This window comes from Mangifera indica, chromosome 15, assembly GCF_011075055.1.
Source record: "Mangifera indica cultivar Alphonso chromosome 15, CATAS_Mindica_2.1, whole genome shotgun sequence".
NCBI lineage: Eukaryota > Viridiplantae > Streptophyta > Magnoliopsida > Sapindales > Anacardiaceae > Mangifera > Mangifera indica.
This window is the reverse complement of record NC_058151.1, coordinates 3,368,118-3,382,459: the sequence shown is the minus strand read 5'-3', so window position 1 is coordinate 3,382,459 and position 14,342 is coordinate 3,368,118. Positions and strand designations below refer to the sequence as shown.

General features: G+C 32.2%; 1 protein-coding gene across 1 annotated transcript; it reads left to right on the top strand.

Annotated features, from left to right (window-relative positions):
• The first annotated feature begins 1,492 nt into the window (after positions 1 to 1,492).
• Positions 1,493 to 7,699, top strand: LOC123197956 (BAG family molecular chaperone regulator 7-like). The gene is made up of 3 exons (XM_044612494.1): positions 1,493 to 2,299; positions 4,308 to 4,598; positions 7,263 to 7,699. Exons 1-3 carry the CDS (start codon positions 1,619 to 1,621, stop codon positions 7,488 to 7,490), a joined length of 1,200 nt encoding a protein of 399 aa, XP_044468429.1. The 5' UTR covers positions 1,493 to 1,618; the 3' UTR covers positions 7,491 to 7,699.
• The last annotated feature ends 6,643 nt before the right edge of the window (positions 7,700 to 14,342 follow it).

The following is a 14,342-nucleotide window of genomic DNA, read 5'->3' as shown; positions in this document are numbered from 1 at the left end:
CGGATACAAACTTTCATGAAACTATGATTCCTCGTTAAGTTTGAAATTTTAATTAATTTATTGTCCACTTTTGTTAATAAAAATTGTTTGGTTTTAGGATAGCTTATTAGATTAAGTAAAGTTGCAAAACTACCTTGAATGTAATCTTCCGACCACAACTAAGGGCAAGTGAAATTGCGAAATTGTTTAGATTCGGAACAATGAAATTTGTGCAAGGCAAAAGCAACACACAAGCCTACTCCTTCTGAAAATTATGGCATACCTTAATCACAAATGTAGTTCAAGTTCACAACACAACGTTAGCATTATTGATAACCTTGTCTTGCCAAACCTCTTTAGGTGTATGAGCATCCTTGGCCTGAGTGGCATTGAGGACTTGCTCTAATTTTGAATGTAAAACATTGGTTGTAGCTTTGCTGCTTTACGCCAAGTCTGATTCTCTAAGCATAAGGATTTCACTCGTCTCTAGCACACAATTCAATTTTTCAATCTTTTCAAGTTCTTCTTTGGCTTAGTTTCTTAATTACACTCTCTTCGTTGACATGCTATATTCTTTTTGTTTCATTTCTTTAATCTCCATCTAAATAGATCTTACAAACTTTCAATTAACAATATATGATAAATAAGGATTGAAATAGTCTCTTGAATGTTTTTATTACTAGAAATGGAGCCGTAGATGATGGTGGATAATTGAAGAGTCCCATTTGTTGTCATTCCTGATAATGATGACCCAAATCTTGTCTATATATTACAAAAAATTTGTGTTTGCTTTAACGGTGTTTATTATTGTGAAACTTGGTGAATAGAAACAATGATGTTGCCACCAATCTCACGACTAAAAAGCCATGATGTCACTCTCATGCAAGCTCATGGCAAGAGACAATGATGCTGTGAGTCTAACTAAAAACTAGAATTAGTGAGATGTCACTAGTTCAATTGTCCTTATATATGATTAGAAGATGATATGGATTAAATGAATAGTGATGATCGATGGAATTTTAAAATAATATTATATATATAAATAAATTATATAATTATATTTTAATATATAAAATAATTTTTAATATTGGTTTATATATAAAGTTTTATTTTTGTTTTAATTAATGTTTTTTAATCCTAAATATAATTTCATATATTATTAAATGAAAAATAATTTAAATCATTTAAAAACATATTTCAACTTAACGTAGTAGTTAACCATCGTAAAACTTTGATTCCTTTCACGTCAACGTCACGTGGGAACAGTCAGATTTCAGATCCCACATGCCCTTCCCCACCAAATTACCACCTGTAATCGCGCCACCAGATTCTCTTGTCCCCTTAATTTCTTAACATCCGCATGCCCGTTTTCGCCAATTCACTATCCTCCACTATGCGGCGAACCTCGTTTCACTGACAAACACACTGTTCTCTCTTGCTTTGTTTCCTCATTTACCCCTGAAAGGCATCTTTTTGACTCTTGTCTTTTATCATCTCCTCGATCAGTACAAACTTTTGTTGCCTTCTTCTTTTCAAGCTCCTCTTAAACTCATCCTGAACCAATCGGCTTGCCGATTAGCAAAAACCCTAACTTGCTCAAGTTTGACTCACTGAATAACTTGATTCAACTCAACTGAAAATGAGACGGTTCAGCAGGATTGAATTTGTTGAGCCTTACCATCCACCACCACTCTTCGTCAGAGAAACCTCCATTTTCGCGCCAACGCCATTATCATTCCCCTCATTTTTCGAAGAAGAGCACGATCTAAGCTTCGCCCTCGATCTGTTGACTCCTAAACCTAGTCTCTTTGAAGTTTTTGATACTGTCACCGATCTGATCCAAATTGAGAAGACGCCGTCGCTCTACTCCTGCAGGAGGGTTCAGAAGAGGTTCTCACCTAAGTTTGCGTTGGAGACTCTGTGTGACAGAGTGAGCGCGCTCGAGTCGAGATTTGACTGGCTGGTCAACGAGAGAGTCTACGGAGGGGACAGGAAATACACATGGACGGCGGAGATCCAGGGCGGTCCAATTGATCGTAGTTATAAATGGACGGCTGATATCAAGGGAGGAAAAAAGAAGGAGAAGGAAGATAAAAAGAAGATTGATAAGAGCTATAAATGGACGGCTAAGATTAAGGGAAAAGGAGAAGATGGTCCGACCGAGAGGACTTTCACCTTTGAAGCATCCACTGGTAATGCAGGTGACTGTAGCAAATCAGATAAGAAAGAGAAGAAGAAAGATAAGAAGAAAGGAGACAATGAGACACGTGTGGTGGAGATCGAAGAGCCTGGCGATCATGGGGCTCTTGTTTTGAGACAGGTATTTCTGCATTTTATTAGAATAAATCTTACGATGCGGCCGTGAATATTAACTTAAAACACACATGGCCTTTTTTTTTTGTGTGCGGTCGATTGTTTTTGAAACCCTTTACCGACATATAGACTCGAATTATTTGAATTGTGAGAGTGACTGGATGGTGAAGACATGGAGAATATTGTGGTGTTGATTGTCTTGGCCCATTGTCATTGCCATCTGCTAAGTGAAATGTTATCATAATGTTCTGATAGAGAATTTTTTTTTTTTTAATTTTAATGTTAGGTGTGTTTTCACTTTCAGTTGAAGTAGCTAACAAGCAATTAGAGTTGAAGTAGCTAATAAGCAATTAGAGGCGGTCTTAAACCATATATATAATACAGTACGCGTTTTGCTTATATTGTATAATGCGGGCTGCCATTGATTTTTCCTTTTAGCCAGTGCTAGGTTCGAGTCAAGTTTTTTTGAGCTCAAAAAAAAGTTTGGTTTGAATGAGCTTGGAATGAGTTTGGTTCAGGTGAATTCCAGCTGAAGTTTGAGCTTGAGGGTTTAATATTTTCAAGTTTGTTCTTGAGCTCGAGTTTTAGGGGTATTTCTCTTGTCAAACTCACGAGTTTGAAAAATATTGATACAAATCGACTATAACAATGTTGTTTTGACTAATACACACGAAAATGTAGGGCTAGATTTGAGCCGAGCCGAGCCGCTCGGCTCGAGCTCGGCTCGGTTCACATATACTTGGCTTGAGTTCGAGTTCGAGTTCGAGCTCGTGAAAGCTAAGCTTGAATTTGGCTCGTTTTTTGTTATCAAAAAGACGTAGTTTTAATATATATTGGTCAAAACGATGTTATTTTGTATAAAAAATTTTAATTAGAAAATCTAACGAACAGCTTGAACTCGGCTAAGGCTGGCTCGTTTCTGGCTCGAACGAGCCGATCTCAAGTTGGCTCGATTTGAATCCAGCCTTACTAAAATGATGTCATTTAGTTATATTTTGTTTGGCGAGCTCAATCTTGAGCTGAACTTGAGCTCAACTCCCCTTAAGGGAGTTGAGCTTGAATAATTGAGGCAGCTTGGCTTGAACATAGCTCTACTTTTAACTAAAAGCGGACTTCAATGTATTAGTGATCACATTTTCTACTCATTATACTGGCTCAGTCAGGGCTGGATTCGAGCCAAAAGCTTGCTTGAACTTGAGCTTGGTTCGGTTTGTATATGGTAGAGTTAGATCTCGTGGAAGCTAAGCTCGAACTCAGTTCGAATTTGAGCTTTTAACTATCTTGTTATTAAAATGACGTCGTTTTAATACATATTGCTCAAAACGACGTCGTTTTATATCAAAATTTTTAATTCGTAAATTTGATTAATGGTTTGAGTTCGAGCTTGAGCTCGCTTGCATACAGCTGACTCGTTTTGGACTCGTTTGAGCTGAGTTCGAGCTCAAGCTCGAACAAGCTCAGTTTGAATCCAATTCTAGGCTCAGTAGTATATCTTCAATGCAGTTCTAGGCCATTCAATGATTGCTTTCGGGGGCATGTTAAAATATGGTCTTGTATTGAATGGCATAAAAGTACAATTCTCTTGACTAATTAGTTATGGGATGGGTAGCTCATAATTAAAGTCAAGGGCACTCTGGATATTGTAAATGAAAGAGGGGAAAAGATTATATGAACTGAAAAGGATGCATTTCCTTTATAAATTGGAGGATATGCTTCCTAGTGGTTTACAACATCGACTCCTAGTGATATTGGTGAATTATGAACTATTGATGAGTCACGAGAATCGCCTCATTCTTATTTATGCTTATCAAACTGTTCCTAAAGCCCTTATATTAGTCGAATCGTTTCCTAGGTTATTTCTTTATCCATGTCTTTCTTAAATCAAAGCCATATCGTTTAAGAATTATAGTACTATTCATTTCTAGATGATAGTGATTCAAATGCATCCTTTACTTGAGTGTTCCTGATATTCTGAGGCTCTAATGTTCTTTTTTTATTTTTTTTTGTGGAGAAAGGCTTTTTCGAAAAGACCTGGAGCTGTTAGAAGCAGCAGGGGCAAACTCAAGGAACTATCTCCTCAAGATGCAGCAATAATGATTCAGATGACTTTCAGAGCTTATTTGATTCAAAGGTCTCAGGCTCTTCGGGCCCTCAGAGATCTGGCTGTTGCAAAGACTAAGTTGAAGGAGGTTAGAGCATTGTTCAACAACTTCTCCTACCGTCGGCAAGTGGCTCGTGATGCAGAAGAGCAGCAAAGGTTCTCGGAGAAAATTATTGTCCTACTCCTTACTGTTGATGCTATTGAGGTAAGTTTACTTTCATTCAAAAAGCCGCTCTACTTTTTATTTCTATTTGGTGATTTTTGGTCTGCAATAATGGCTTTTGGTATGGAAATCTTTAATGTTGTTAACTTGCACTCTTTTTGGTTTTTACAATATAATCTAAAAGCAATCTTCTATATGAGACGTTTTTATTTTTGTTTGATTAATGTGTGTTCTTGGAGATTTAATTTTTTTTTATTAGTAGTTTATTTAAGTTAATTAGCTAATTAAGAGGGTGCATTTACTCTCATCTGTTATATCTGTAAGCATTTAGCTTAGGCTGACAAATCAGGATCATATAAAAAAATCATTCAATGAATTAGTTTGTCTTGCCTATAACCCCTGCATTGTATAATAGGAAAAAAGTGTACTAAACATGCATTTTGTAGTGTTAAACTGTGTTTTTGTGGTTCATCTGGCTTTAGTTGGTATCTTTCACCCATTCCTATAAGAGTAGCACTATGCACATAAATAATGCGCATAAACTTATGCATAAATGATGACATGCTACTGTTTGATTAAAAGTTGTTTTATCTATAATTCAAAATCATTTAATCACATGGTGATATATCATCGTCTGTGCACAAGTTTGTGTTCATTATTTGTTTATGTAGTTTTATTGTTCCTATAGTGCTAAAGGTTGCCAACTTTCATTCTCTTTATTGACATGTTTTTAACCCAATTATGTGTCAACAAAGGTGTGCTCAAAACTTCAATTATAAGTTTGAAGTGTAATTTTTCCATATGGTTGCTTAGAGTTGTCTATGGGTTGTGTTATGTCTTATTTGGTGTGGCCCACCAGACTCACCGACCATGCTACCCTATTGAAAACCTAGGCTCAGGGCACAACCCACGACCCCTTGGGTTGTGCCATGGGTCGTGCCTTCTTAGGCCTCTTGTGGGCCGATCTGTATGCTTTTTGACCTAGTCCACCATATTATATTGATTTTAATTTTTTAAATTATTAATTTAATTATTTTTACTAAATAAACAAGGATTATGTCTCTTTATTTTTATTAAGAAGCCTTCACTTATAAAGGAAGGCCATTGTTACATGATAGAAAAATCAGGTACCTCCAAAGGGTAGCTTGAGTGGCAAAAGAAGACGCTTCATATATAAGAGAGCATGGGTTTTAGTCTTTTTTAACGACATATTGAGATCAAACTCTTAACTTGTTTGGTTCAATAATTGTGGGTCGGTCACTGGATTTGAGATTTGTCTTGTTCGGTGTGGCTAGTTTGACCTTGAAAGTATGATTTGGCTCAAGTGGGGTTTCTCATTACAAAAATTTAAGCTAATAAAAGAAAAAGAAATCGGATTTAAACAAAAAAACTCATTTCATTTCATACTTTATTACAAATTAATAAAATTATGTGTATCCACTTTGGGTATACAAATATATACACACTTATATGTGTCATCACATGATTGAGTGATTTTGAATTAAAGATAAAGTAATATTCAATTATGTGATGACACATATAAGCGTGTACACAATTATGTTTATAAAGTATGTACACATAGTATTGCTCATTACAAATATACAAGGATCACACTTTTTTAATCTTCTTCCATATTTAAAATTTTGAAATATTTAAATGACTTGTTTTTGTAGCTTGAAATCTACTACCAATGATCCCTTATGCATGAAATAATATAACATCTAATGGTAAACTTAAATGTTTTATAATTAACTTAATAATTTTATTGTTTAATTTAGCATGATCAAATGTGATTGAAAAAATACTTTTATTTATGTGATATTCATTGAAAATGTTAGTTAATATTTTATAAATGCTTACACCAGTATGTGAATATTATAAAACTCTACATGCAAATTTTTTTTTTGTAAATTTCAATTAATTTATATTAATTGAATGAGTTGTTGCACAAATATATCCTAAAATTGGGTTAGTAGATGTCTATAAATATGAGGTCATTAAAATAACATTTTTAAATTGATTAAGTTCATTTATAGTTTTTATTTTCATTAATTCATAATTTCTAATTTTATTAAATGTTAATGTATTCCTAGAACTCTTTTAAATTTTTTATGAACACTATCTTGTATAAACTGTTCTAATATACTATTATTAATTAATGGAAAAGGTTGATCAACGATTCGAACATACATAACCATATAGTCTCTCATGTTTCAATGAATATTATAAAAGAAAAACATCACAACGTTTAAAATGACAACAACAAAACATTAAGGACTATATGGTGAGGTACTTTAAGATCTTAAATGGTAAGAAATTATGAATAGATGAATATATAAACTATTAACGAATTTAGTTAATTTAATGATTTTATTTCAATAACTTCAAATTTATGAACATCTACTAACGAAATTTTTTGATACACTTGTGCAACAAACATTATATTAATTCAAATTGGTAATTACAAAAAAATAAAATAAAATTGCATTTAGAGTTTTATAATATTTGCATATTGGTATAATTATTTATAAAGCATTAGTAATACTTTTAATCAATGCCAAATAAATAAATTTCAATCACATTTAATTTTGATAATTATTTTTTTCAAGTTTGTACTTTTTAACATTGTTTTCTACAAAATTATTGAAATGGAGCATTAGTCTGTATTGCTTCTCCCGCTGATGTTCCAATGCTTGGCAATGTCAGGGAGCCGATCGAATGGTGCGAGCTGCAAAGAGGTCAATGGTGGATGAGCTGGAAGCAATGCTTGATGTGGTGGATCCTCAACCAGCTGGGAGATCTCTTTCAGTGAGGAGAAGGACCTTTGACATGCCTGATGGTGTGATTCAGAAGGAAATTGCAGCAGGCGTCGCACAGGTTGTACAAATGATAGACGAAGAGAAGGGTGCCGGCACTTTTGAGGCATGCATATAAGAACAAGGTTATGTAATTAATTAGCCACTACCTTTTGGGATCTATGCTATTATATGTTGTTATGTATGTGTTTTATGATTACCGCCTTACTTTGCTTGAGGCTGAGGGTTGTACTCTGTCGTGCTTTAGACTACTTGCGTTTTGGCTGTTTTAACTAGAGACTGGCTGTGTATTTGTGCAACCTGAGTGAACTCTAATTTGTTGTCTTTCGGGTGATTGTTGTTTTAGATGTCGTTTAGCCCGTATTACCTGGCTTTTGATTATGTGGGTATCAAGTTTTTCTCAAGGTTTTGGAAACCGGATTAGATCGTTCAGTTGAACCGATCGGACTAAATCCAGTAAAGTTTGGTGGGTGAAGAAGGATTGAAAATTGTTTAAGCGTTGAAGCACTTTGACCTATGATTGGATTGATAGTTTTGACTCTGTGAAGATTTTAAGTGTAAGATATGAAATTTAGATCTTATATTGAAAAGAACTGACTTTTAGTGCGGGATTTATATGATTTTGAATTTTTTAATTTTAATAATTAATTTTTAAGTAGGATTCTCTTAAAGGTCATATTAATTTCTTATATTAATTTCTTACATCGAAGTTGACAATTTGACTGATGAAGGTGACACCACCTTTGGTGGGTTTGATTGAGAAATAGGAGGCCAACTGCCACCAACTATCTGGTTTCTCTTCAGAAAAATTTTAGCTGATTATGTTAAGGTAAAATACAATCCGTGTGAATAATCTTAGTCGGCCATTTAAAAAACAGAAAATTTATAGTCAATATTATTGGGTTCAATAATATGTGTGTGCTTATATAATTGTGGCTGTGATTTGTCAGTTGTTTCTTCTTGTGTGTTGCAGAATAGACAAAGACATTCAATGGTTACACGTTTTGAGAGTGTGGTTACACGTTTCCAGGGGAAGACATTGATGTGTCTTTACACCGATAAGACATTTAGAGCGATACACGTTTTTGAGGGTGTAGATGAAAATAAAAAGAAGATGTTGATGTGTCTTTACAACAAGAAGACAATTAGAGGTGGAGGTAGCTATCAAATGAAACAACATTTAGCCACGAGAAAGGGAGATGTTGGTGTGTGCTCCAACATGATGTTATATATATATATCAAATGGTAGGAGCATTAAATGATATTGCGGTTAAGAACAAAGAAAAAGATTAGTTTCATGAGCATACAAATCCTCGTGGTGCTAGTGTATATCAATTTCAAGAAATGTCCCATTGACCATGAATGAAGATATTATTGCCAAAAAAAAAGAAAAAGGAATTTCAAATTGTATTATTAGTTTCATGAGCATACAAATCCTCGTGGTGCTAGTGTATATCAATTTCAAGAAATGTCCCATTGACCATGAATGAAGATATTATTGCTAAAAAAAAAAAAAAGGAATTTCAAATTGTATTATTGGTATATTCGCTTATATGAATTTATATTTATTATATATTTTATATAAGAAAATACAAGTCAATATATAATAATGTGAAAAGAGAAAATATATACTTAAAAAATTTGTTAATTTAGTAAATCATATATTTATGATATATTTTTATATAACAAATAATATATTTGAAATATATTCAAATATATTTTAGTAATTCATAAAGAAAGAGACCCATTGAGATTGGTGTTTATTTTGCTTCGAGGACTCATTTAGGTCTTTGCCGTTGATAAGAAGTGTTTTAGTTGGAAAAAAAGTTACATGGAGAATTGACATGATTGTCGCAAGGTTGTTTTACAACGCTTGCATCCCATTATAAATTCAATTTATTTTTAGCCTGCGTTGGATATTGTAGATGCAATTGGTCTCAAATATAAACAACCAACTTATCATGTTATGCTTGTAAATTTGTTGAGGGATATTAAGAAGGAAGTCAAATTACTTATTGACATCTTGATTATTAAAAATAATGAGTTGCATGTATACAAAAAGGTCAATGGGAGTAAAATAACATTTATGATATTTTATATTAGTGACATCTTGATTATCGAAAATTACAAAACAAACTTGCAATCTGTAAAGACTAAATTGTTCAGGTTTTTCTTTATGAAAAACTTAGGAAAGATAACCTATATCATTGGTTTTTCTAATTTCTATGTAATATTTTTTTTAGTGAATAGAGATAGATTTGATTTTTATAATTAAGGTCATTGAATCGTTTTATATAAGGATCAGTATGAATTGATACTAACTCAACATAATCCTTATAGAGGGTTGTTAGAGAAGTGATGATAGATATATCAAGATATGTACAAAAACTATGGTAGATCAATAGAAGATTCATCACTCATGAGAAAGAGAGGTTATATCTCAAATAAGTTCATTGACAGATGATAACGATCACTTAAATTTGTAACCATAATGGGATTAAGTTTATGCTTAATCCAATATCATCTGATCATTAGCAAAAGTTAATCTATGTGTATCAAGAGTTCTCTGAAGAAAATATTTAATCTATATCTCAGGATTGAAGAGATATCATGATAAAATGATCGAATTATACAAGTAACCATAGTGTTGATAGGTTAAAGAGTTTATTGTTGATACTCTATTAGTTAGGTGATCATAATACTTTGCTATAAACTAATCTTGGTGTATGCTCGGATGGTTGTTGGGTTGAGAGTTCAATATAAATCCATCCATTATTGACCTAACAAATAACTTATAGATCACATAAAAAAAGAGTTGATCAACTTTGGAGGTATAAGATTATCTGAGTTAAGTTCAATATGGAACCCATATGAAAGATTTTGAGTTTCGAGAGGTCTTTGGACTTGAAGTACAATTTATTGCACCCTAGGGACCAAAATACAATAATATTGAGGTGTTTGTATATGTTGGAAATTATGAAATTTTGGGTTTAACCAATTGGATAAGGATAAACCTAAATGGATTAATTTTGGCCTATATATAATTGTGCATGGATTATGCATGGGTGTGCACGGTCCTTGGATAAGGATAATCCATTATCCTTATCCACCCTGAAATCTGGATATGTCATGGATTGTACGAGATTGGATAAAGATGATGTACAAGCGTGCATCGACCATGCATGACTATACATGGCATCTATATGTACAAATGTGAATTTCACAATTTCAAATTTTTTTTACCACACACACTCATGTACGCCCCATACACAAACACTCTCTGTCTATGAATCGCATTCTACCAGACCTTGGTGCACATTCTCACTTCCTTCTGTTTTTGATTTGTGTAGATATTGAAGTGCGATCTTACCCTTACATCGAGAGCACTCTTTAACACACTCCAGTGGCAGTGATTGTGAAAGACAAATGAATCTCTAAACGCAAGTATAAATTCTTAAACACTCTATGGTTGATTATGACATGTTTCTGAATCAATAAGTCTATAAGTAAGGTCCTAAGTAGATTTCATAGATTTGTTTGTTATTTAAAATTTTTAAATTCCAATTCTACTGCTGTAAAACCTAACAAAATGTTGGTTGGTGTTGGATAATATTTCTTCACTAGGATATTGAAATTTCATACGTGGTGAGAATGGTTACAATTCGAAACCATGCCTTTTAGTATTGTATTGAAGTTTCATCATTGTTAGGACTCTTGTAATTTTTTTTTTTTTTTTTTTGCTTTGTAATTGTAGAGTCAATTCAATTGGCTAGTCTGATCGATCAAAGCAACTTTCACCCAAACCGAGCTCTTTGTTGTGTCAAGGTCTAATCTGGGTTTTCAAATCATAATGTTGCTTGCTCTCTGGACAAGTGTAAAGAATATACAATTTTAATCCCATTGGCCTAAGAAGCCCGTGACCATAAAACCTAATAAGAATTGTAAACATCAATTTGAAAACCCTACATTTAGTCCCCTTGCGTTTTATACTTTTATCTTTGAATCCCATCCCCAATTTAAAATAGGTTGAAAAACTACAAGAATTTTTATTATATTTAATTTATAAAAAAATATAATTAAACAAAATTAAAGAAAAAAATAGTTAAGACGTAATTCAATTTCAGGGCAGAATGGTCTTAACTGGAATTGTTATTGAATTTACATCTTTGAATACTTGAATCATCAACCAATGAATTTGAATTAACCCCCCATCAAATAGGTATGGAACCCAATTAGTAAAGTTTGACTTTGACTTGGAGCACCCAATCACTGTATCAGTTATATAGTGGAACCTGCAAAAATGCCATTAAAAAAATAATAAATTACATTATCAATGATCAATATATGAGTTGATTCAAAGTGCAAATAAAAGACTTTTACTTGGAAGAAAGAAGGAAAGTGGGATTTGGTAGGTTTTTGTCATTAAATATTAATCAAAAAGCATGCAGATCAATTTACAAAAGCATGTTGGCTAACTTGGTAAAGGTCAATGGGGACACGCCTTTAATGGCTTCGGCCTAGCACAAAAGGCTTACCAAGTGATGGGTTCGATGGGCCATGTTGATTTGACTTGGTCTATTAGCACTTTTAAATGAATATTTTATATTCTGATCATAAAATTAATAAGATTATTAAAAATACTATTTTGAAAATAGAATCAAATCGATTAATTCAATTGGTTAAATTGAAAATTGACTCCAAATCTAATCCGATTAATATTAAAAAATAGTTTATTTGTTGACTCAGTCAAACTTGATCAAAATCGGTGAATTGGATTAACTGAGTTTGATCAAAATTTAAAGTATTTTTAAAAAATTTAATTATTTTTGTATATTGGATAAATTTTTAAAAATTTGTAAGGAAAATATAAGTTTAAAAATAAAATGAAAAAGAATAAAAATATATCTTATATCCATTGAAATGTCTTATATAGATAATGACTTAAAAAATTATGTTTTTTTTCTGTATCATAAAATGAAGAATTTTTTTATCTAATTGTTTTCTTAAAATTAAATGAATAATTATAACTCTTTAGAAATAATATGCTTTAATCACTGTAAAATTTTAAGTAAAATCTGTTGGTTAATTGATATTACTTAAAAAATTGATTATAATTTGATAATAAATTAAACTAGCCAGTTTTTGGTCGAACTATGAATTAATGAGATAACCAATTTGATCACCAATTTGATTTTAGAAACTTTGGTCAAAAAGCAAAAGGTATTGGCCATTTATTTGTTAAGAATAATAAATTCAAATACATGAATTGAAAATAAAAAAAACACCGCAAACGGCGGTGTTGAATTAGAAGATTCATTATGAGTTCCAAAATATAAATTACTCTCGCAGCCAAATCTCTCTTTGACCAAGTAAAACTTAGCGTCGCCACCTACCACTTTACTCACTCCTTCAACTGCATTTCACCCGACCCGACCTAACCCTACAATTTTTTCCCAACTTAATTAAATTTAAATTCATTCAATCAATATCTTGATATTTTGCTCAAGACATGTTTTCTATTTTTTGCCAAAAAAAATAAAAGTTTCTATATCTAATTAAATATATAATTTTTTTAAGGATACTTTTAGTGTTATTAAAGTTATCAGTATCTTAAGATATAAATAAAAATCGATGCATATTTTAAATTAAATTAAATTAATACGATATAATATATATATTATACGATATGATATATATTTTATAATATAATATATATTATTAATACAAATTGATATATTTAAAATATGCATATGTAAAATATATAAAAAATATTTTAAAATTTTAAAAATATTTATAATAATTTTTAAAATAATAATGTTTAATTAAAATTTCTTAATATTAGATTGTGTGTAACTAGAGGTGGATATGAGCCAAACTGAGCTTGAACAGGGTTCAACTCATTTTTGTTTAAGTTCGGCTTAGGCTCGCCGAATTCATTGAAACACATGTTCATGCTCAGCTCGCTTTATAATTTAAATGTTTGTGCTCAGCTTGCACCAAACTCAGGTTCGTATATATTGTCTTGAGTTCACTCGATTTGGCTTCAGGCTCAGGTTCAGGTTCGTATTCAAAATTCCCTCAATAAGGTTTAAATCTTGTAGCGCTACTTCAACACCATTCAAAATTTCCAAGCACACATTTCCAAGTTCTTGAAAAAAAGAAGATCGTTAATTATGTTTTTTTTTTCCTTTCCTAAAATGTTTATAATAAAAATCTTAGTAAACAACTTTACTGATATGCTCACTGAGATAATGAGATAAGCTTCGAGAGATAGCTCTAGGAGGACATTTTTCACCGTTGTGAAGCTCAACTGCAGGGGTTTAAAGTAGTCCTTGACATCACTAATAGTTTTGAAAGGTTTTGAAGAGATAAACCTCATTGACGGCTAAACGGCGTTATAGTCGTAAGAGATAAACGGTGTTTGAACTATGAACGAATGGAGGAGTCAGAGAGAGTCTAAAAACGATGGCAACAATTCTGGAGAAATGACAAGAAGAAAAGCCGAAAATGTTAGGTTTTGTTTTTGGGTTTAGTTTATTTCATTTGCTCCCAAACAGTGACGTTTTTCATGGAATAGAAGGCCAGCAAGCTTATGAAAAATAAAACAATCATTGTAGACAATAGAATCCTAGAACGCAATCGAAGGCCTACTTATAATTTAATTAGGAAGTCCAACTCGGCTCGTCAAGTATTACTCTGTTTGGGTTTAAACTTGTATTCATTTTTTAATTTTTGCTTAAGCTCATGTTTAGATTAAAACTCGTTTATAACAAATTTATTTTAAATTCATTTGAACAAAATTTATTTTAAATCTAAAAAAATTTGTTTCGAATTCAATCCTCACTGTAACACTTAAGTCCAGTGGTATTGTGGCTGTTATTTCTAAAAACAAGTAAGTCCGTATGGTCCCATTATCTGCCACGTGGGACTCTGTATGTTGCATATAATTTAACAGAGACCGTCACCGACC